Genomic DNA, 24,059 nt, shown 5'->3' with positions numbered 1-24,059 from the left:
TGGACTGCCAATGCTTTCATCTTAGACTGCCAATGCTTTCATCTTAGACTGCCAATGCTTTCATCTTAGACTGCCAATGCTTTCATCCTAGACAATGCTTTCATCCTAGACTGCCAATGCTTTCATCCTAGACTGCCAATGCTTTCATCCTAGACTGCCAATGCTTTCATCCTAGACTGCCAATGCTTTCATCCTAGACTGCCAATGCTTTCATCCTAGACTGCCAATGCTTTCATCCTAGACTGCCAATGCTTTCATCCTAGACTGCCAATGCTTTCATCCTGGACTGCCAATGCTTTCATCCTGGACTGCCAATGCTTTCATCTTAGACTGCCAAAGCTTTCATCTTAGACTGCCAAAGCTTTCATCTTAGACTGCCAAAGTTTTCATCTTCGAATACCAATTCTTTCATCTTAGACATCCAGTGCTTTCATCTTGGACTGACAGTGCTTTCATCTTGGACTGACAGTGCTTTCATCTTAGACTGACAAGGCTTTCATCTTAGACTGACAAGGCTTTCATCTTAGACTGACAGTGCTTTCATCCTGGACTGCCAATGCTTTCATCCTGGACTGCCAGTGCTTTCATCTTGGACTGCCAACGCTTTCATCTTGGACTGACAGTGCTTTCATCTTGGACTGACAGTGCTTTCATCTTGGACTGACAGTGCTTTCATCTTGGACTGACAGTGCTTTCATCTTAGACTGACAGTGCTTTCATCTTAGACTGACAGTGCTTTCATCTTAGACTGACAAGGCTTTCATCTTAGACTGACAGTGCTTTCATCCTGGACTGCCAATGCTTTCATCCTGGACTGACAATGCTTTCATCCTGGACTGACAATGCTTTCATCCGGGACTGCCAGTGCTTTCTTCATTTCTTGGCCAAGTGATAGTCCCTGTCCCAGGTTGTAAGTTCAGAATACTGCAGGTGATACAGACTGCTAGATCCATCTATCAAAGGATTCCTAAACATCTACTGATCACCTGGAGAAAAACCCATGGAATGTCTTGCCAGTGTTTAGACCAGGTCTTCTGCTATTTCCTAAAATTAAGATGGTTGGTGAGGTTGCAAGGAAAAGGATGCTGTGATTTCCAGTGTTTAACAGCAGAGGGTTTGAAGGAGTGGCCAGTGATGCATTTTTTATATCTCTGGTGTATGCAAAGGTTTAGCTGCGACTTTGCTCCTTGATGCGCCAGATAAATTACTTTGGCACCTAAGCTTTTGAGTTCCACACACGTGCACTCCACAGTTCCGGGTACCAATTTGTAAGGTTGCTTCCTGTGTTACACCCAATTTGACTGCTATAGGTGACGTTTTTGTTGTTGCCATGGGTTGGGCCTTCTGTAGCTCTTGGATAAACCCATAACCTCAAAACTCTTTGTTGCATCCTTGTCTTCACTGACCCATTCCTCTATTTACTTCACAGGTTTCTACGTCTCTCTGTTAGTCTTCCATCACGCTTCTTGCCACTCCCCAGTGGGTTCCTTAGATGACCACACTTATTGCTATGTATCCTTAGGCAGCATCCTACAGTCTTGCCTCCTTCTGTTTGATGGTCACTCGTTTTCTCACCTTTCTTTTTTGAGTACTTTCCATTACTTTACCAAAGTTGTTTATTTGCCTCTTTATATTTCACACTTGCTCTCATAGGTGGATTTCAGACTTGTATTTCTGCATTTCAGGGTCACCTTGTGTTCTTCCCGGTTACACAGTTGAAATATCTGAGTGAATTCCTTACATCATTATATCAAATGGTTTTCTGCTTCTTGGTTTGCAAACCTGAGCTGCAGAGATACGTACTCTGAAAAATGCCTGTTATTATAATACTGGATTAGATTGTACTCTTGACAGTCTAAGGTTGACCAAACAGAGTATTTATACTGCTCTGTTTCAGTTGTTTCATCCAAAATGGGCATACTCTTTTGTTCTCAATAGTCTCCAGGTAGTCTTTTTTTTGGTGTCTTGCTGCCTCATTTTTATGGCCAAACTGTTGTTTTACATAGGAATTTAATTGAATCTTCATTCAGTTATTTGTATCTTCCATTGATGACTCTAACCCGTCAGGTAGTTGCAATAGATTGTTACACATCTGCGTTGGTTGTTTCCTCGAATGGTACTTTCGAAACCATAGGGTGGGCTCTTAATAGTAACATACTCTCCTGATCAGGTCTTTTAGCAACAGACATGAGTGAGTGTTACCTGACCCCCGCCCCCAGTGCACCATGAACAAGTCGCATATGAAGACCATTATGTAGCTGCACCCCTCTCAAAATGGCCATCCACCACTTTTTTCCCCATAAGCCTGCCTTCGCCTCAACCACCACTCCCCCACACGCAAGCTCTTCCTTCCCTCTTTCCAAAACAGAAGAACTAACCTCACTCACAAACACTCTACTCTTGGGATGCTCACCTTCATCAAACTCTACAGTAGACCTTGGATCTCGACAATAGACCCAACCTGAAGAAAACATGTGGGTCCACAAACTGTTCCTCTGTCCACTTTCTTCGTTCACCCCACTCTCTCTCGTAACACAACAATAACACTTGTACCCTTTCACGACTCTCCAAACCACTCTGTTCCCGCTATCTCTACCACAAGCCAAACAATTGCTTTTAAACCCTCAACTCTGATCCTCTTAATACACCTTGTCTTTCAAATCTGTCTTCCATGCCCATAGCCCCACCTTTTCAACTACTCCATCCCCCAATCCACATCTCCTTCATCGAAGCCTTCCTTGTCCCTGTTTGCTTTCTCTAGAGCAACCCCAATGCTATGCATACCCTTCTCTCTATATGAGGGGAAAGGCTTACGCCAGTCAGCTATTTGTGCCAGCACGGAGGTGCATAAAGTCTGAGACTTGGCTTCATAGACAACACAATCATGCCAGGTTACATACCACCCTGGCATTCCAAAATACCAAGATATCTCCAAACCACAAATATCATGCCAGTCCACCACCCGTTCTGGTACCAACAAGCGCCAGGCTGCAACTGCATAGAAGAATAACTCGTACCTCTTCCACCCTCAACCTTTCCTTGGCCACAAAGAAGAGCACAAGTCCAATCTATTTACTCACGCACCCCCAACACCTTCTGCTCTCCTCTGACAGAGGTGGCAGGGGCTTTGCCAGCATCCTGAGGGATAGACTTCCATCCCTTCCATGCTGTCTTGGCAGACTCCAGTATAGAGGCCACAGCCGAGGGCTGGTTAATGTTGATGTTAATGACAGTCGGCTTGGAGGCCTCGCTCGTCACTTCGACCCCATTGACGCGGAGGATGCTGGAAGACATGGTGCCCACCTGGAAGGAGGAGAGAAGAATCAGTGAAGCCTGCAGTGCCAACCCTAAACTACAAACCAAACAATCTGCACATTCTCCATCTGATCAAAAGAACATGCCAATACCCCCCAGGAGGCTGAAGACTCCTGATTTTTTAAAGCTAAAAATTATGTAAATTTCACTCTTCCTCTGCTTAAAATTGCCTTCACTACAAGGAAAGTAAAAGTGGAAATTAATTTCCCATTTTCTTCTTTAAATCTCTCCCTACTTTGTCTCAAAAGTTGTCATATGCGAGTAGGTAAATATCAAAAATTCTGTTTACATTTGTAAAAGCCACCTACTTTAAGACACCTCTCTATGACTAGTATGTGCTGGAGGACAAAGCTAGTTTACCTTCTGATCAAGTTCTCTCCAGTTAATACAACTCGTCACTTCATAGTCTCAGTTCATATCTACGAGGGTGATACAGCTCTCCTCTCTGCTGCTGTATTGAAATAAAATATTTAAGAGCCTACCGGCAAAATAAAAGGAAACAAAAAGTTCCTTCAGTGAGCTTTCCCAGTAACGAATAAGAACAACCATGAATACCCATAGAGGGACAGCAAGGATGCAAGACTTTTAGAAGGAAGAGAAAGATTCTGTGCAAGGGAGATCACTGTTGAGTAATCCTCCATTCCCTACTCAGTCACTCTCTTGTCACATTCCTTACTCTAGGAGGACATGGGAAGCAGTGTGGTGGACGAGGAAGTGTGAGTGACAGACAAACATTTTTATAGTTTGTGGCCGCTTTGATTAGTTCTGCGGGTCACTTTATCTTGTTAGTAATTTTTTCTTTTGTTTTCAATCAGATTTACTATGCTTACATTGGCAAGAGGTCCTCCATTCTGATTTTATTGATCCGAGACGTGACCGATGTGGAAAAGTAGCGCGTGGGAATCAGAGATTTGCTTGGATAGACTGGTACATGAGATGTCAAGTAAGGAGATTTTCTGGGATGCATTGAGTTATCTTCTTCCTTTTTCCATCACTGACATTACAGGATGCTGGTGCTCAGATTAGGTGACTGTTGGGAACCTGCAGGATAGACTATGTGTTAGAGTGTTCCGGGGACCTGCAATGTGTGGCAGATCTCTGAAGTCTTTGTAAGTCTGGCTGGAAAGTACTGAACAGTTAGCTAAGCGGGCTGGTATAGCTTGTATCTGTGCCCTTCAGCTGCACGGAAAGTTCCCAAAACTCCTTTTATGTAGGATATGTCTGTCCTGTACATGAGGGATCCGGTATTAAGTTGGTGTAAGATATCGTATGGTGACACAGATTCTTTCAGATCTAGACAGGGAGGAAAGTCAGAACAACTTGGTAGGTATTACAATGTGTGTGATATGTGGGGAAATATTGTTAGAGTACACAGTCTACTCAGCCAGGTGGGTCTTCAGGTGCAGAGTGGCAGAAGGTACCTTTAATACTGAGAGGTAAGGCATATCTTATAGTTGGGAAGGTCTAGTTGTTATAATTGTATGTCAAGGTCATTGCGAGTCCATGTTGTCTGGAGATCCCCAGTTTGTGTGGGGAGCCTGTGTCTGTCTTATTGTGGTGCTAGACACCTCAAAAATAAGAGCTCATTGAGCCCAAACTTCAGAAAAATCATGTCCTCTCATGATGGTGAGAGTGGAAGGGGAGGAGGTTGCCCTTATCAACAAAAGCTCCTTGCATGCAAACTGATCAACACAACTTAATACCTTACTGAGGAGATTACAATCACAATAACTAAACATTTGAGGCAAATAATCTTCTACCGGCCCTGTGGCAGCAAAAAACTTTACTTAGGATTCTCTTAATTACACGACTGACCAACTATTACAATCAACTTTTCTCTAGAGATTTCCAATTGACAGTCACACATAACTCCTCTAATCCTTCCAAGCTGAGAAATTACTGCAACTCTGCATCTCCCCCAACACATAATTATGGCTCCTCATGGACCCGAAGTTCACAAGGAAATACCATGTACAAGTCTATAATCGTCTCAAATTGAATTGGTCATTTCCTCCAAATTATTTACCTCAATACCCTCTCTGGGATAAACAACCACTCAACTCCTCATAATAGTTATCTGTAAATCATACAACAACCTATGTACAGCACAAAATCTTCCTTCGTCAATCTGGTAGAATTCCTATGGCCCAAAACCCAGGACATATTGTGTTGGGCCAAGGACAACAAGTGCCCATGTTTATTTTGTTCGCTGAGCAAGTAGACACAATCCCTGCAGCTCAAACCCTCAGGCTATTTAAAATTGTAGACATGGTGCACTAATGCAGGGCATTTAGTGTTAGAGTCAGCACTCTGAGGACAAGGGTTAGTAAAGCCAATAGGCCTAGTCTACGAGAGCTGTAGCCTTTGGCAAGGCGTTGTAGTCATGCTGTACAGCAGCCCAGCTCTGCAGCTTGACAAAAACAGGTTTTATCGCTGCCCATGTCAGAGCTTTTTTATTATTTTTAGGTGTGTGCTCCCCATCATCTCTTGCCCATCCTCTCCCCTCCACCCGCGTCCTTCTCGCCCAAGTGTTGCCTTGTCCCCTAACCCAGTACCACTTTGGGACTAGGCAACAGAGAGAAGGAGACCTTGAGAGAAGGATGCGAGTAGGGGAGGGACTGGTAAGAGACAGGGATCTCACATGGACAACAACAGGGGGCAGGAGGGGCTGAATTACATAAGGACAATGGTAGGTGAGGTCAATGGTGAAGGAACATGGAGGGGAAGAAGTACATGAACGAGGCAGCTGAAAAACACATGCAGTCTTGTAGCATTTTAAACAAAAGGAAAATAGTAGCACATGAAAAAGGCAAGCCAGTGAAGGACACGGTAACTTATCCATGTTCAATACAAAACGAAGAAGGAAAGCCTATAGAAGCTAACAAATATGAATCAAGCAAATTAGTGATAATGAAGCCAACCAATTGTGAACAATGGGCAGCCTCTAAGCCCACCACAAGATAACAAAAACATTCTTGCAAGAGACAACATATATGCTACCTTAGGCGAGACCCAAAAACAGTGAGATATAACCTCTGCTTGCATTACTGACTGATTTAGAGACAAAAACATATAGACACTTGCAAAAATTAACAATTTGTGACTATTAGAATGCTTATATGCAGAATAATGGAAGCAAGATGTGGGATTGTTATTGTTGGACCTGGTCCTTTTTGCAGGGTTACCCCAAAAGTTTTGCCTTTCTCCTCCTATTGTTCTGACCTTCTTTTTGTTGGCATTAGGACTCTGGGCAGTTTACCACTGCTAATCAGTGCTAAAGTACGTGTGCTGTCACCTCTAAAGATGGTATAATTGGTTTATACTTGTTTGACATACTTGATTTACTTGTAAGTCCGGTGTAAAGTGGTATACCATATACCCAGGGCCTGTAAATTAAATGTTACTAGTGGGCCTGCAGCACTGATTGTGCACAAACAGAATTAGGCCCTTAACCATGTCTCAGGCCTGCCACTGCAGTGACTTTGTGTGCGGTTTACTGCCACCCTGACTTGGCATTTAAAACTACTTGCCAAGCCTTAAACTCACCTTTTAGTGCACATAGGTCACCCCTAAAGTAGGCCCTAAGTATCCCTATGAGCAGGGTGCTGTGTAAGTAAAAAGTAGGGTATGTACTTTTATGTTTTGCGTGTCCTAGTCATGACAAACAACCTATTCTGTTTTTCACTTCTGTGAGGCCTGCTTCTCTCAAAGGTTAGAATTGGGAATTCCCTTATGCCCTTTTCAGTGGTAATTGCTGATCTGAAAGGAGTAGCTTTGTCATGTTTGGTATGTTACGAATGGCAATGATAAATCCTACTTACTGGTGAAGTTGGATTTCACTTTAGTATTTTAGAACTGCCACTTCCAGAAAGTTGGCATTTCTCTGTGCTTATAACTCTGTGTGCTTAGCAGCCTGCCTTCAGTACACGTCTGGCCTGGGTGACAGCTACACTTTGTGCATTCTCTCCAGACAGCCACAACACAGGAAGCGCTGGGTGTGACCGGGGATACATCCTGCATTCATCTGTATACTGATAGTCTTCCTGGGCAGGAAGAGGGAAAGGTGGTTCACACTTACATTTGTATAGGCTATGTCCTGCCCTCGCACAAAGGTCTGATTTATCCCCTACTGATTGCCTGGAGCCAGGGCTGGGCTGAAAGGGATTGTTATACACTTCTGAGGGTTCTTTTGAAGTCACCCCCTACATCAAAGGCATTTTTGAATATAAGTACTGGGACTCTGACCCCATCTAATCAGACACTGCGTGGGACATGTAACCAGATGCTGCGGGTTTTACAATCTGCACATTGCCAGGAGGAAACACCATTTGGACTACCTGCTTTGTTGTGCTGGCCTGCTGACTGCTGGAGGGAGCTTTGATTGAGGACTCCTTGCCTCTCTTAGCTCGTGTTGAACGCTGCATAGTGTCCCCAGTTTCCAGGGGGTCACCACGTGTGTAGCGCCCCTTGAACTTCCAAAAACCAGCATGTGTTGAGCGCGGTTTCTTTCAAGAGACCCACTTGGATTTTCGTGCCTCAGCGCTGAGGGAAGCCCTGGGGTGGTGGCCAGGCATGGTCTCAGGGACAACCGGAGCCCTGTCTTAGTGGGTCTGAAGGAGATTCTCAAGTGCGGAACCCCAGCAACCGGACCGCAACGTCTACCTGCCTACCAATTTTGCCACCCGGGTGTCAAAAACCCTCTAGTGAGGCCCGCCACCTCAAGAGACACAGTGGACAAGGCTCGCGAGCTGTGCTACTGAGGAGAGGACACCGCTTCTGAAGGCCGTGGTGGAGGGTCACCCCAGTGACAGTGTGCTCCACTTGCTAGGAACATGGTACTGTGGGGGCCACTTGGGGAAGTACTGCCATCCTGTGCTCCTTCACAGGAGGCTCTGATGCTAAAGGTACTGTCATGTCCTGTTTGTGAGTGCAGGGAGCGAGAGATCAGACCTCAAACGTCCTTGTGGAGCCAACACGCCCTCCTTCACTGACAACTCAGTTTTTGGGCAGCTGCATTTTGGTACGCTGAACGCGGGTGACCAAGCAAAGTCTTCCTGTGCAATTCTACAGCTTGTGCCCCCTCCTTTGAGACATACCTTGGGGACAGTAGATCTGATGTTGGCATTATGGGATGAAACCTCGACTGAGCCCTCCAGTTGCCACTAGGAACTTGCCTGGATTACCGCATTACAGGTAGTAAGTGCGCAGGTGCTTCTGTGCCCCACAATTTGGTGCCTGATGACCACAGAAGGTTTATTAGGAGCACAGGTGTACTGTGCCCTATGTGTTTATGGCTATACTTTGTGATTTATTATAGTTAGGCTCACATTTTAAACGTACCACACCATAGAAATTCAACAGTTACAGTTAGAGTTATCTCAAGTTACTATAACTCGCACCCCCGCCATGCACAGTTATCTGATCAATAATTTTACTGCAGAAGTTACAGTGACATTATCAATTATGTTATCAAAGATGTCATAAATGCTGTAATTTGTGCGGTAATTAGCAGTGCATAGCAAGGATGCGTGTTATAGTTACCTTAGGGCATGAGTTAGAGATACTCAAAATAACTGCAAATATAGCTGGTGAATTTCTATGGTTTGATACGTTTAAAATGTGAGCCCAACTATAAAGTCCCTGTAACCTTTGGTTTAAGTGAATTGCTATGTTTTTTTAATTCTATTTCCCAACTATAATGTCCCTGTAACCTTTGTTTTTTTTTCAGTGAATTTCTATGTTTTTTGTAACCTAAAGTAATTTTCATTACTATATGTTAATCCAAACACCACCACGCACGGGCATTGGGCATGCACAGCGGCGATAAGCCACAGGACCTAGCCTGCAGCCAGACCTTGCAGCCAACCACCCAATCCAACGCTGCGCACAGCCCTTTGGCGTGCGTGGTGGGAGTTGGCCACAGCCTGTCTCTCTGGGTGTGAGAATAGATGTGAGAGGACGTCTCTGGAGGTAAGAGTGGCTGTGAGCGTATCTGGATGCGAGAGTGGGTGCGTCAGTGTCTTAGTGGGTGCATCAGTTTCTGTGTGGGTCTGGAAGTGGGTGCATAAGGGTTTCAGTGGGCCTGTGAGTGGGTGTATGAGAGTGAGTGGGTTTGTGAGTGGGTGTGTGAGTTTCTGGGTGGGTGCGTGGGTGAAAGAGATTGAAAAAGAGAAAGTGAGAGAGAAAGAGAGTGAGAGGGGGAGCGAGAGACAATTTTTATGCTTTGGTGAATGATATTCTTAGAATGAGATATTTCTTGACAAATTGAAAACAAAAATGTATCTGTCAATTAAAAAGAGTGAGATCACCTTTTATTATGAACCTTAAACTTTTCAAGATTGAAAATAAATGAAAGTAGGAAAGTGACCACAGACACACCTGGACTAGAACGCTCAACTTTCAGTGTAAGGGTCTGTGACCTTAACCATTATATCACAGGTGAGTCCTTGTTCTCTGAAATCATTGCATGGAGAGACCATTGCAATTACTATCTCTCTCGCTCTCTCTTCCACCCCATTTTGGGATGGAAGAGAGAGAGAGGAAGAGATAGAGAGAAAGAGTGACAGGACCGTGGGGGGAGCCAGAAGGTCCCTGAGGTCCTATCTGGCTCCCCATGTCCTGTGGGAGCCGGCATTGCTCCCTGCTTTTAATAGCAGCTTCTTGCTTTCAGGGGCAATGTTTTCATCTGTCTTCCCCGCACACATACTTGAATGCAGGTAAGACAGACAAAAACTCCACTTTCTGCATGGGAGAGCTGTTTGACAGCTCTCTCTTGCAGAAAGCTGACTTTGTTTGCTTTTGCTCGGTGGGAGCTGTTAGCTACACTGGGTGGGGCCAGGGCACTAAGGAGGACGTGGCCAGGCCCTGGGGTCCCCGGGGCAAAAAGCAGCATAGAGAGGGGGGCCGCATGCCCCCCTCCCATTTTAAATTAAGAATTTTGCCCTGGGGAGGTGGTGGTCTGGGGACCCGGGGTTCGCGCACCTCCCTCCTTATATTTAATCAATGTATCCCCGGGGAGGTGGGGTCTGCGCAGACCCCCCCCTTACATTTAATAATTGTAGCCCCAGGGAGGTGGTGGGGCCTGGGGGGGTTCAAGCGGACCCCCGTTACATTCAATAAATGTAGGCCCTGGGAGTTGGGGGTCCTCAGGGCCCAGAGGAGACTGCCTCGCGTGCCCCCCTACACGCAGGTAGGCCCTAGGGCCAACACCCCCTCTGTGCATGGCCAAAGGCTGTGCATGGTGCAGGGTTTGGAGCTTAAAGGGGGTTGATTGCGGCAAACCCCTGCCGCGCATGGCTGAAGGCCATGTGTGGTGCTGGATTGGTGTGGTTATAGGAGGTTACTATAGTTATAGGGGGTAGGCGTAGTTATAGGGGGCTGGCTACAGGCTAGGCCCTGTGGCCATCTCCCACCACACATGGCCAAAGGCTGTGAGTGGCGTGGGGTTGGGTGGTTAGAAGGGGTTAGCATCAGGGCTCGGCTGCAAGCTCCCCTTAAATGTAATAAATATAGCCCTGGGGAAGTGGTGGTCCCTGGGGCCGGGGTGGGGATGTCCATGCGGCCCTCTCTTACATTTAATAAATGTCATCCTGAAGGTGGTGGTTCCCGCGGCCCATACGGCCCCCCTAAATATATATCGTAGGAAGCTGGCTCTGTATATACCCTTCCGGTGTCCAGAGTTCTAACCTTATTGGTCCCTGTCCTCCAGACCAAGATGGAGGATTCTGCAGGGAGGGGGTCACTTCAGCTCTGGGCACCTTAGGGGTGGTCCTAGCTGGAGTGGACACTCCTCCCTGTTTTAACTAATTTTTCGGACTTGCCATCAAAAGTGGGGCTTTTTCCAGGGGGGGCGGGCACCTCCACTAGCTGGAGTGCCATGGGGCACTGAAACAGGGGGCCAGAGTCTTTGAGGCTCACCGCCAAGTGTTACAGTTCCTGTTGGGGGGAGGTGTGAAGCACCTCCACTCAGAGCAGGCTTTGTTTCTGGCCTCAGAGAGCACATAGGTTCTCACCCCATGAAATCGGAAACCTGTCTTTTAGTGGCCGGCTAGCACAGACTGGTTAGCCTTACACTAAAGAGTTGGTTAAAATACAGGGGACATCTCTAAGATGCCCTCTGGGTGCATTGTACAATAAATCCAACACAGCATCTGTGTGGGTTTATTGTACTGAGAAGTTTGATACCAAACGTCCCAGCCTTCAGGGAAGCCATCATCGAGCTGTGGAGTTGTGATGACAAACTCTCAGCCCATGTACTTAATATGGCCACACTGCACTTACAATATCTAAGAATGGACTTAGGAGGACGTGGCCAGGCCCTGGGGAATGGGGTCTGCGGGGCCAAAAGCAGCCTAGAGAGGGGGGTCACATTGCTCATGCAGCTCTGCCCTCACCTGTATTATAGTGCACCCTGCCTTAGGGCTGTAAGGCCTGCTAGAGGGGTGACATACCTATGCCTCAGGCAGTGGTTGGTGGGCATGGCACCCTGGGAGGGATGCCATGTTGACTTCACCTTTTTCTCCCCACCACCACACACAAGCTGCAATGGTAGTGTGCATGTGTTTGGTGAGGGGTCCGTTAGTGTGGCACAGTACATGCTGCAGCCCTTAGGGACCCTCTCTGGTCACAGGACCCTTGGAACCACTAGTACCTTTTACAAGGGTTTTATCTGTGTGCCAGGGGTGTGCCAATTGTGGATACAATGGTACAGTTTTAGGGAAAGAACACAGGTGTTGGGGCCTGGTTAGCAGGATCCTAGCATACTCTCAGTCAAGTCAGCATCAATATCAGGCAAAAAGTGGAGGGGTAACCATGCCAAAAGGGTCACTTTCCAACATATATATTTAATGTTGCCACCTTTGAGCTCCAAACTCCATGCAACGCACGCCCTTTGGCCATTGCGTGGCATGAAATGGTTGCTTATTTGTTGCCAAAGGCCATGTGTGGCGGTGGTTGGATTAATGTATAGTAATTACAAATACTTTATGTTAAAAAAACATAGAAACACAATGAAACAAATTAATGTTACAGGGACGTTATAGTTAGGAAGAAAATGGTTACTTACCCAATAGGCATCTGTTTGTGGCATGTAGCGCTGTGGATTCACATGTTTTGCATAAGTCCACCATAGAGTGTTGGGTTCGTAGTGTTGCAGGTTGTTTTGTTTGGAGAATCTTTTCGAGTCAAGAGATCGAGTGACTGCTTCTTTCGGTGATACTGTGCATGGGCATCAAGTCCTTTGTTAGATTGTTTTCCTGCAGGCGGATGAGGTAAGTCCTATCAATGTAATATATAAGAGCTCTTTTAACATCTAGTGTGTGTAGAGCTCTTCCAGCAACTGTGTCTGGCTGTGAGAAAAAAACAGTAACTCAACTGATTGGTTAATGTGAAATGGTGAATCTACTTTTCGGAGTAATTTAGGGTTTGTCCTAAGGACTACTCTGTCTTTATGTACTTGGAAAAAAGGTTCTTCTAAAGTGAAAGCTTGTATTTCACTTACACATCTTAGGGAAGGGATAACCACCAAAAAGGCAACTTTCCATGAAAGAAATGGCAAAGAGCAGGAGTGCATGGGTTCAAACGGTGGACCCATGAGTCTAGTAAGGACAACATTAAGATTCTATGCTGGAGCTGGAGGAACCCTGGGTGGAATAACCCTTTTAAGGCCTTACAGTAATGCTTTTATTACAGGAATTCTGAACAAAGAAGTATGTTGTCTGTTTTAGAGGTAAGCAGCTATAGCTGCTAAATGAAGTCTAATAGATGATTATGCTATAGTTGCCTTTTGTAAATGCAGCAGGTAACAAACAATGTCTTGTACTAATGCTTTGAGTGGCTCAATGTCTTTAGGTTGACAGTAGTATACAAAACATTTCCATTTTTCAGCATAACACTGTCTAGTTGTAGGTGTACGTGCCTCCCTCAGAATATTCATACATTGAGAGGGAAGTTGTAAATATCCAAACTCTATGACTTCAGGAGCCATTTCGCAAGATTGTGTGTTTTAGGATCTGGATGTCTGATTTGACCTCGGTTTTGAGTCAGAAGGTCTGGCCTTTTAGGGAGTTTGCGATGGGAATCCACAGACAGGTCCAACAATGTTGTGTACCAAGGTTGACGTGCCCATGTGGGAGCCACAAGGATTTTGGTGAGCGATGTCTGTTTCAATTGACGTACCAAAAATTGAATGAGTGGAAGAGGCGGAAAAGTTTAAGCAAATATCCCTGACCAATTTACCCATAGAGCATTGCCCTTGGACTGAGGGTGTGGGTATCTGGACGAATAGTTTTGGCATTTTGAATTTTCTGCAGCGGCGAAGAGGTCTATTTTTGGTATTCCCCACAGGTGAAAGTATTGGTGAACTACTTGTGGGTGAAGTTCCCATTTGTGGACTTGTTGCTGTATCCTGCTTAGAAGGTCTGCAAACTGATTGTCCATTCCTGGGAGATATTCTGCCAGTAATTGAATGTGATGGTGAATTACTCATTTCCAAACTGTCTGAGCAAGAAGGGACAATTGAGACGAGTGTATTCCCCCCGTTTCTGCAGATAATAAATGGTTGTCATGTTGTCTGTATGGACTAGAACCACTTTGTGGGAGAGTTGTGGCAGAAATGCTTTGAGCGCTACAAAGACTGCTAGTAACTCCAAGTAGTTGATGTGATAAGTTTGTTGAATGGGATCCCACCTTCCTTGTATTGTAAGGTTGTTGAGATGAGCCTCCCAACCTATCTGTGATGCATCTGTAGTGAGAGTGATCGGAGGCACAGGGTCTTGAAAGGGCCGCCCTTTGGAGAGATTGATGGGATTCCACCGTTGCAGAGAGCTGTGAGTCTGGAGGTCCAACAACACTAGATCCTGGAGATGACCCTATGACTGAGAGCACTGACGAAATAGACACTGCTGTAAGGGACACATGTGTAGTCTGGCATGAGTAAGGATGGCTTTTCTAGAATTGCTCCCAGATATGGCTGTATCTGTGAGGGTTTGATGATGGGATCTGAGAGAGTTGATTGTAAATCCCAGAGTGTGTAGAAGATTTATTGTGTATGAAGTATGATTCTGACATTGTTGGATGGTATTTGCCTTGATGAGACAATCATCCAAGTATGGGAAGACATGAATATGTTGTCTTCTGAGGAATGCAGCAACTACTGCCAGACATTTTGTGAATACTCTGGGAGCGCTTGTTACCCTGAATGGTAAAACCTTGAATTGATAGTGTTTTCCCGCAATGACAAATCTGAGGTATTTGCGATGTCCTGGATGTATGGGAATGTGAAAATAAGCATCTTTGAGATCTAAGGCTGTCATGAAATCACCTTTCTGTAAGAGGGAATAACATCTTGCAGAGTGACCATATGGAAATGCTCTGAAAGTATGCAAAGGTTGAGAGGTCTGAGATCCCGAATTGGTCTTAATGAGCCGTCTTTCTTTGGTATAAGGAAGTATAGGGAATATACTCCTAACCCTTGTTGAGACAGGGGAACTATTTCTATAGCTCCTTTGAGACGAAGGGATTGTACCTCTTCTCTCAAGAGAATGAGATGATCGTGTGAGACTTTGTGAACAAGAGGGGGAATATTTGGTGGAGTGGAAATGAGTTCTAGACAGTAACCATGTTGGGTAATTGATAGAGCCCATTGATCTGTTGTGATATTGGACCATTGGGGATAGAAATGTGTTAGTCTTCTCCCTACTGGAGAGGTGTGTGCTGGAGGAATCTGTAAGCAGTCACTGGCATGGGTTTGGAGCAGAACCTCTAGAGGTGGATGTCTTACCTCTGCCTTTATTATTTGCGCCCTTGTAAGACCCTCTGAAGGAACCTCTATTGTAAAAGTGCGTTCCTTGCTTGGTCTGGGAGGTGGAAGGCTCAGTAGATGATGTTTTGAAACCTCCCGTAAATGTTGGTCTACCCCTACTTGGTGTAGTTAATAGGACCCCCATAGCTTTAGCTGTCTCTGAATCTTTTTTGTAGCTTATCAATGGGCCAAACAAGTGTTCTTTATCGAAAGGCCTGTTGAGAACTGCCTATTGTATTTCTGGCTTGAAGCCTGAGCATCTCAGCCAAGCATGCTTTCTTATAATAACACTGGTGTTTACACCACATGCCGCGGTATCCGCTGCATCAGTGGCACATCTATTAGAATTGTTTGAGATGGCCTGCCCTTCTGACACTATCTCCTGACTCCTTTTTCGATGTTCCTCTGGAAGGTACTGAAGCAGTTCTTCCATCTCGTACCGGTGGGCCCTATCGTATCTTCCCAAAAGTGCTTGTGAATTTGCAATTCTCTAATGATTAGCAGCTTGTGCAGCTATTCATTTCCCTGCTTCATAAAGTTTTTTGCTCTCTTCATCAGGAGGAGGAGCATCTCCTGTGGTCTGACTCGCTTTCATGCTGCACTTACGACTATAGAGTCAGGAGGTACTTGTGATTTAATAAATATAGGATCTGACAGTGCTGCCTTGTACTTTTTGTCAACCCTAGGGGTAATAGTCCTTCTCTTAATATGTTCTTTAAAGATATCTGTGGCATGTCTTAGCACACCTGGCAGCATGGGGAGGAACTGACTATCTTTCGGAGTGTTGGTCAATGTATCAAAGAGGGAATCCTATTCAATGGGGTCAGTCTTCATATATACATTATGGTATGCAGCTCCTTGTGGAGCCTTCCTGCCTTCCTGCAATAACCTGATTATAAGCTGTTGCATTTTCAGGGGGTGAAGGCCTTGGTTGATATAAATCAGGGTCCTTAGGGAGTATGGGCTCTGGATCATGTAAATCCCGTGGATCTGCATCCTGTGGAATTTCACCTAATTCATCTCCATGAGGTGATGATGACCCTTGTGGAGAAAATTGTGGCTTTATGAAAGATGCAGGAATAAGAGGAAGTACAGGAGAGTGAGGTAGAGAAGGCCGAGGGTGAACTGGAGCCTTGTCTTTATCCTTGCAGACTTTTTTAGGAGGAGGAGGAGTTTCCAATGTCTCTTGAAAGGTAAGTCTCCTTTTAATTGGAACAGGGGAAGAAACAATTATTTTCCATGTTCCTTTCTGTTTGCTGATCTGGCACTGAAGAGCATCCATTATTTCCAGAATTGGCTCCACTGGGGAGGTTGCTCCAGATGAAAGAGTGGAGTCTTTGGAAGCCATTATCCTTGGTTCTGAAATTGTCCAAATGGAAGCACAAGTTACACACCAGGTGTTGATTGGTGTGTAGAAATTTGGAGTGGCATCAAGGACAGAACCTAAATGGAGTCCGTTCCATCAGCCCTGCATATTCCGACAGCACTTGAAGAAGTAGGCCCAAGAAGGGCGTAGACGCCCAGAAGCATGGTAAACTGATACAGGAATTCAGATCGAGTACTTTAAGTTTGGAAAGACGCGATCGAAATACTATACCGTCGCTGAAAGAAAGACGGAAGGAAAAGTTAAGACAAGATTGACTTGAGAAATACTGGAACGAGAGGAAACACATCTGAAACTGATGGCGGAGAGAGAACAATCTAAGAAAGGACTCCCATGTGCAGTATCGCCGAGAGGAGGAGTCACTCGATCTCAGTGGACGATTAGGAGAATTCCCTTAAAACCATAGTCTTGAAACTTGTCTCCTTTATGAAACACTTGGGGGGTCATTCTGACCGCGGCGGACGGCGGTCGCCGCCCGCCACGCGGTTCCCGCCGAAAGACCGCTCCGCGGTCAAAAGACCGCGGCGGTCATTCTGGCTTTCCCACTGGGCTGGCGGGCGACCGCCGAAAGTCCGCCCGCCAGCCCAGCGGGAAACACCCTTCCCACGAGGACGCCGGCTCAGAATTGAGCCGGCGGTGTGGGAAGGTGCGACGGGTGCAGCAGTTGCACCCGTCGCGAATTTCAGTGTCTGCTAGGCAGACACTGAAATTCTTTTTGGGGCCCTCTTACGGGGGCCCCTGCAGTGCCCATGCCATTGGCATGGGCACTGCAGGGGCCCCCAGGGGCCCCGCGGCACCCCCTACCGCCATCCTGTTCCCAGCGGGAGAACCGCCAGGAACTGGATGGCGGTAGGGGGTGTCAGAATACCCATGGCGGCGGAGCGCGCTCCGCCGCCATGGAGGATTCTCAAGGGCAGCGGAAAGTCGGCGGGACACCACCGACTTTCCGTTTCTGGCCGCGGCTGAACCGCCGCGGTCAGAATGCCCAGCGGTGCACCGCCAGCCTGTTGGCGGTGCTACCGCCGACCTCCGCCATGGCGGTAATTACCGCCAGGGTCAGAATGACCCCCTTGGACTCTAGAGCTGAAGATGCCAAAAACCACTCCTGTCGAAACAATCCCAGACTTTCCATATGTTCTCTAATGTTCCTTTTTATGGATATTTATGAGGTGTTTATAACAAGTGCATTTATTTCTTTACTGTGATTCCCGACTACTGCTTATGTTGCAGAATCCTGAGTACTTACATGTTCTAATGTGACTACTGCTTCTCTTGCAGAGTATTAGTAACCTGTGTAACGTTCTGACAATTGCTAAGGTAGCAGAGTATTTCTGACGTGTAATGTTTGGTCTAATTATGTTTTGTGCAATACAGTTTATTTTTACATAGCTCAGTGTTGTGTTTACTTTGTGGAGTATATATTGCGTCACGTGTGTTGTGTGTGTTGTGCAAACGCTTTACACATTGCCTCTGGGTTAGGCCTGACTGTTCGTGCCACGCTACCGAGGGGGTGATCAGGGGTTATCTTGGACGTGTAACTACCTTGCCCTGACTAGAGTGGGTGGGTCCTGCCTGGCTTAGGTGCATACCCAAGCCAACCAGAAACCCCATTTCTAACACCATAGCATACTAAAACATATGCAGGTAGTTTGTTAAAAACTCAATAATTGATAAAATGTCTGATTCATGACAATATTTAAAAATATTAACAATGGGGAATACCATTAAGGGCAACATGAAAATACACCTGGCCCTCTTCTTAAACTCACAATTTGCACCACAGACACGTCCTTGCACTGGTGCACATTTACTAGTTTCCGAAATTCACAAGAGTTTTCTGAAGTAGACCAGGCAACTGCACTCATACCAAACTGTTTTGAATTTATTGTTCACATGAGCAAATTTACACGTGTGGGTTTATGCATGCGAAACTCTGCTCTGAAGCGGTGCATTCACTTTCTCTACATGCGGTTTCGCCCATCCAGGATAATGTTTTACTCCTGCCCTGTTCAGGAGTAAATTTCCTGCCTTTTCCAGCATGGAAGAGAGACTGGAAAAGAGTTTGCGAAGGCATTACAACTTTGAACAACCTCTTCCTACCTACTTACAACCCCCCTATGGAGATTTGTACAAAGGTGGCAAATCTTAGCCCTGCTAGAATCTAAGCTTTGCTATAAAATAAGCTCTTATTCAATAAGAGAGACTTATCAGAGCTCTGATATAGTAGGGTGCTGCCACAACTGTCACCTCCTTGCATGGTACTAAAAAGCCCAAGTGGATATTTTTTAACAGGACAAATAGATTTCTGAATCATCCAGCCCAATGGACAAGTAGATATTTTATATAATTCCACACCCCTGCACCTCCTTGCTCTGTGCCCCCTCCTGCATGTGTTCTGCTTCTCCCCTCTAAACATCACACCTCACCCTCTGTGCTGCTTCCCCAAGCCCCCCTTGTCCTGCTTGGCTCCACCATAATATACTCCTTCAGGGGGATTTATGAGCTTCTATTAGGAGAGCAGTGTATCTGATCAAAGTCAAAGAGCAGTAAACAAATTAAAGCTCTATTGCTGCTCAGTGGCACCTGCCCCTACTCAAGCTGCTAAAGATGGGGGTTCATGACACCATGGGGTTCATAACACCATGGGGTTCATAACACCATTCCCCTAGACTCCTCTGCTGATTCGCCGCCCTTCCCTGCAGCTTGTCACCGACGATTACTTGCTCTCCATCCCCCCTCTCCCACCCTGTTATTTTACTTTTACATTTTTTAAAGTTTATTTTAAGCTTTTCAGAGGCCTCAGAAGCAATTTGCTACCAGGCCCATCCTTACTCACATTTGTGTACTTTAATTTTTTTTTAATTTACTGTTTATAGATGGGTGGCCACAATCTTGAAACAGTGAAGTAAAATGAAAGGTAACAGCTGCAAAAGAATCATGATGCATACATGGTGAGACATGCGTGCCTATAAGTGACCACGCTGGAGCCACCCTAGCCCTATCACACATGCATGCACGTGTGGCGATGCATGCAGATACATTATTGCAGTGGCTTTTCTTTAGGTATACACTTCAGCGTTAGCACAGACTAGAATTTTTTCTTCTTTTGCCAGAGTTGAACGGCTACTACTTGTTAGATTTGGTGTTACCCAGTAAATTTTTATTTTAGTGAGATGAAACTTTAAGATTATACATATTACCCAGCGGCGGTCGCCACCGGGTAGTTATAGTTAGGTCTGGCTTTCCATAGACAGAGCGCTCTTTGGTTTGCTAATAACTATGGCAACGTTTGATGAATCTTCAACAAAACCTTCCAAAAAAAAGGGGGTTCCCAAAATGCGAAATCCCCAGGCATTTTCCATAGACTCCTTTAGGCAGTGCTACCGCAAAAACTGCTGAACAGAATTGCACCAAATTTGATGGATTGGAATGCTAGATCTTGGCGGACAGATTATGATTTGTGTCATATGGCGTAAATCAGTTCAGTACTTTTTGAGAAATTAAGGTTAAAAAAAAAAACAATAATTGTCAATATGGACGGATGGCCCTCTGCCAATGCCATGCTGAGCACTGCTAAAGGCCTTGTGCATCGTGGGCTTGCTTGACTGCAGGGGGCTGGCTGCAGGGTCTGACAGCACGCCATGCCATGCAACCATTCCCCCGCGCACAAAGGCCATATGCTGTGGGGATTGGCTTTACCTATGGCAATAAGATACTACTTTACGTTACAAAAACCTAGTAATTCACTGGAGAAAAAAATCATCAAAAGGTTAAAGTGACGTTAGAGTTAGGTGAATAGGTCAGTGCCAACATATTGTTTCGCATTAAAAAAGAAAAAATAAGAAATTCACCGGTTATAGCTAGCAGAGCCTGCCATGACTTGCGCCTCCGCCATACACTGCTTATGACCTCACATATTACATCACTCATGACAGGTTCTATGATATCATTTATGACTTCACTTATTACATCTCAAAATGACATCACTGATGACATCACCAAAGCTCCTTTTCTACACATTACTCGAAAAATGAGTAGGGCGTTAGAGGTCACAAAGTCAGTACAAAATATCTCAGATAAATAGGAAGCATCATTAATGCCAACACATACAACCCCCTTAGGTGAAGCAAGCTTGTGTTACGTGCAACATTGACCCCGTACCATACACTTCATGGGTGGAGTTTACTCTGTGCCACACTGTTTGCAGACAGTGAAACTCTCATGAGAAATATACCACAAAGTATTAAATAGTACTACCCCTAAGAGCACTGTTCATTCTATGAAAAACTTGTCTGAAGAGACAATATTCAGAATCAGAAAAATCTTTATTCAGCCTGAATGTGGCCATAAAATACACAAAGATTCATGAACACATAATGACATTTATATAAAATTCAATAGTAAAACATCTTCTTAAAATCCCATGCAGTCCATAAATAGCAGTTAATAAAATACAAATATCAAAATACCTAGATGTCCATGAAATTACGCCAGCGCAGGGCACTTTTAAAAATCCTCCCTCTGCATAACAAGCTGACGGCTCAGAAAACATGTGAAGCCGGTCTGTACTGCCAAAACCCGCAATGAATAGGTAAAGAATACGTGTGCCTAAAAGGTAATGTGCTCCAGTGTCTGCAGAGGAGAGTTGTCAAATACTAATATACTTTTTGGATCATACTCGCCTGTTGGGAAGCAGAGATAGCTTCGAATTGAATCAACCCAAAACGTAGTTAACAATGAACGTTCCCAGGAATTTCTTACCAAGGAAAGTTACAGCTTAGGACCGTCACAAGCTTTAATGGTTAAAATTTTCACCTAACTATAAGTCACTTTATTCTTTTCTTAGGAGTTAAAAATATAGATGGATATATATAAAAACAAACATTCATACACACACACTTGTAGGCACGCCAAAGGCAAGCCCGTCTGTGCCCATCCGTGCCCAGACCGCACCCAGCGCCAGGGTCCTTGGTTCTGCAGCGTGACCCCAGTACTCTCCTGAGGAGATTCTAAATCTCATGCTGAAGATCTGCAACACAAACTGCTCCATCGCCTCACCTCGGACCACAAAAGGACCCTTCTCCTGCCACGACTGCAACTTCTCCTGCGACGTGGGAGCCACCAACACCGCCACAAACTGGACACCCAGCGACAAACCACAACTCCACTGCATGTTACTCAATGCCCGATCCCTCTGCAAACACACTATCGAAATCTGGGACACCATCACCACCCTTGCGCCCAACATAATATTCATCACTGAAACATGGCTCACCCCTGCATCAGCACCAGGCATCACCACCGTGACCCCCCCGATACAAGATGATTCACTATGACTGCCCCAACAGACACAGCAGAGGCATCGCCATCATCCACATGGACTCCCTCTATTGCACCGCCTTGGATCATGACACAGCACTTCAACTTCCAGATCAAACCCAATGCCAATACCACCATCAGAGGAACCCTCACCTACAGACCCCCTGGACCACGCCCTAACTTCTTCGACTCCAATCAGGACTTCATCGCACCCCTGGCTATCGACTCCAACCACGGCATCTTCATGGGAGACTTCAACTTCCACCTAGAAAACCCAAGCAACGCCAACTCCAACTCATTCCTCAAAACCCTAAAGAACATCGGCCTCTCTCTGCTGGTCACCTTCCCCACCCACAATACAGGACACACACTGGACCCCATCTTCTCCACAAGTGACAGACCCAAATTCTCCCACACCACCAAAGTAACATGGACAGACCACTGCATCATACATTTCACCATCGAGCAACGACATCACCTCAATCAGACCCCCTACCCTCCAGCGCTGCAACTGGGGCAAAGTCACCTAAACTCCCTGGATCACCGTCCTCAAGGACACCAGACCCCGCCCAGCAGACACCCTCGACCTCAGCATCCTAAACCTCTCCAACTGGCTCTCATCTGTAGCAGACACAATCACTCCCCTAAAAAAACACCACAATTAACAGGCCCGCCAAACAAATCACATGGTTCACACCATAACTTCGGACCCTCATATGCCATTGCAGGAACTTAAAAAGACACTGATGCTCCAACAAAACGCCTGCCAGCTTCAATTCCTTCAGGTCCGCCCTCAAAATATACCACCGCCAACTCCGAGAGACAAAGAAAGAAAGAAGCACTCTCCACCCGCATTAAGGAAAGCGCCAACCACGGTAGAGAATTCTTCAACATAGTCAGAGAATTCTCCTGCCCCCCACCACCGAGAACACAATCCACCCCTCCCAAGCACTCTGCGACAAGCTTTCAGACTACTTCCACCACAAAATCGCCAAACAAACCACAGCACGGAGACAGCCCTCATCGCAGCAACCAATGACATCAGATGCCACCTAAACCTCAATGGGACAGCGGCCCTACACCTCCTCAACCTATCCGCAGCCTTCGACACTGTCTCCCACCACACTCTCATCACGAGACTCCACAACATCAGCATCTCAACTGGATCTCCTTCCTCTCCGGCCGTACACAGAGGATTAGCCACCCACCATACGTCTCCACCCCCAAAGACATCATCTGTGGCATTCCTCAGGGCTCCTCCCTCAGCCTCACCCTCTTCAACGCCTACATGACCCCTCTAGCCGACATTGCATGGACCCACGGACTCAACATGGTCTCCTACACCGATGAAATCTAGCTCGTACTCTCGCCTACGGACGACTCCACCTCCACACAATCCAACTTCCAAAACACCATGAGCAACATTGCCACCTGGTTGAAGACCAACTGCCTCAAGCTAAACTCAGACAAAACTGAGAACTTCATCTTCAGAAACAAGCCTTCCTCCTGGGACGATTCATAGTGGCCAACGACCCTTGGCCCTGCTCCCACGCTCTACAGCCACACCAACAACCTTGGAATCATCCTGGACACCCAACTAACCATGAAGCAACAGATCAACGCCGTTTCCTCCGCCTGCTTCCACACTCTTTGCATGCCCTGCTAAATTTTCCACTGGATAACCCTCTCTACCAGGATAACAGCCACCCAGGCCCTCAACTCCTGCAGCCTAAACTACGGTAGCGCACTCTACGCCGGAACCACAAAGCAGCTCACTAACCACCTCCAGACCACCCAAAACGCTGCAGCAAGACTCATCTTCAACCTCCCCAGAAGAAACAGCATCACTGCCCTCCTCAGAGCCCTCCATTGGCTCCCCATACACCACAGATGCCTCTTCACACTCCTCACCCACGCCTACAAGTCCCTCCACAACGTTGGACCCACCTACCTCAACAACTGCCTCACTTTCCACCCACCGACCAGGGAACTCCGATCAGCCACCCTTGCGCAGGCCCACATCCCCTGCATCAGTCGCTAATGATTCAGAGAGCGCCCTTTCCCCTACCTCACCGCTAAATCCTAGAACAACCTCACTCTCCACCTGCGCACATCCTCCTCACTGGAAACCTTCAGAAAGCAGCTCAGGACTGGGCTCTGACCGCCACCTCCCACCAGGCCAGAATCACACCACCACCGCAGCGCCTGGAAACCCCACCAGGGTGACAGGCCCGCGCTCTA

The 24,059-nt window shown here is 46.2% G+C and overlaps 1 protein-coding gene across 2 annotated transcripts in view; it reads right to left on the bottom strand.

Moving 5' to 3' along the window:
- Positions 1-24,059, bottom strand: part of LOC138293697 (transmembrane protein 176B-like) — a 68,065-nt gene that overhangs the window by 30,640 nt on the left and 13,366 nt on the right. For both annotated transcript variants that reach the window (XM_069233021.1, XM_069233020.1), the window contains exon 2: positions 3,085-3,303. In XM_069233021.1, the coding sequence (XP_069089122.1) occupies positions 3,085-3,303 (219 nt within the window). The remainder of the gene's footprint in view (positions 1-3,084; positions 3,304-24,059) is intronic.

The sequence above is a fragment of the Pleurodeles waltl genome, chromosome 4_2, assembly GCF_031143425.1.
Source record: "Pleurodeles waltl isolate 20211129_DDA chromosome 4_2, aPleWal1.hap1.20221129, whole genome shotgun sequence".
Lineage (NCBI taxonomy): Eukaryota > Metazoa > Chordata > Amphibia > Caudata > Salamandridae > Pleurodeles > Pleurodeles waltl.
This window is presented reverse-complemented; position numbering and strand designations above follow the sequence as displayed.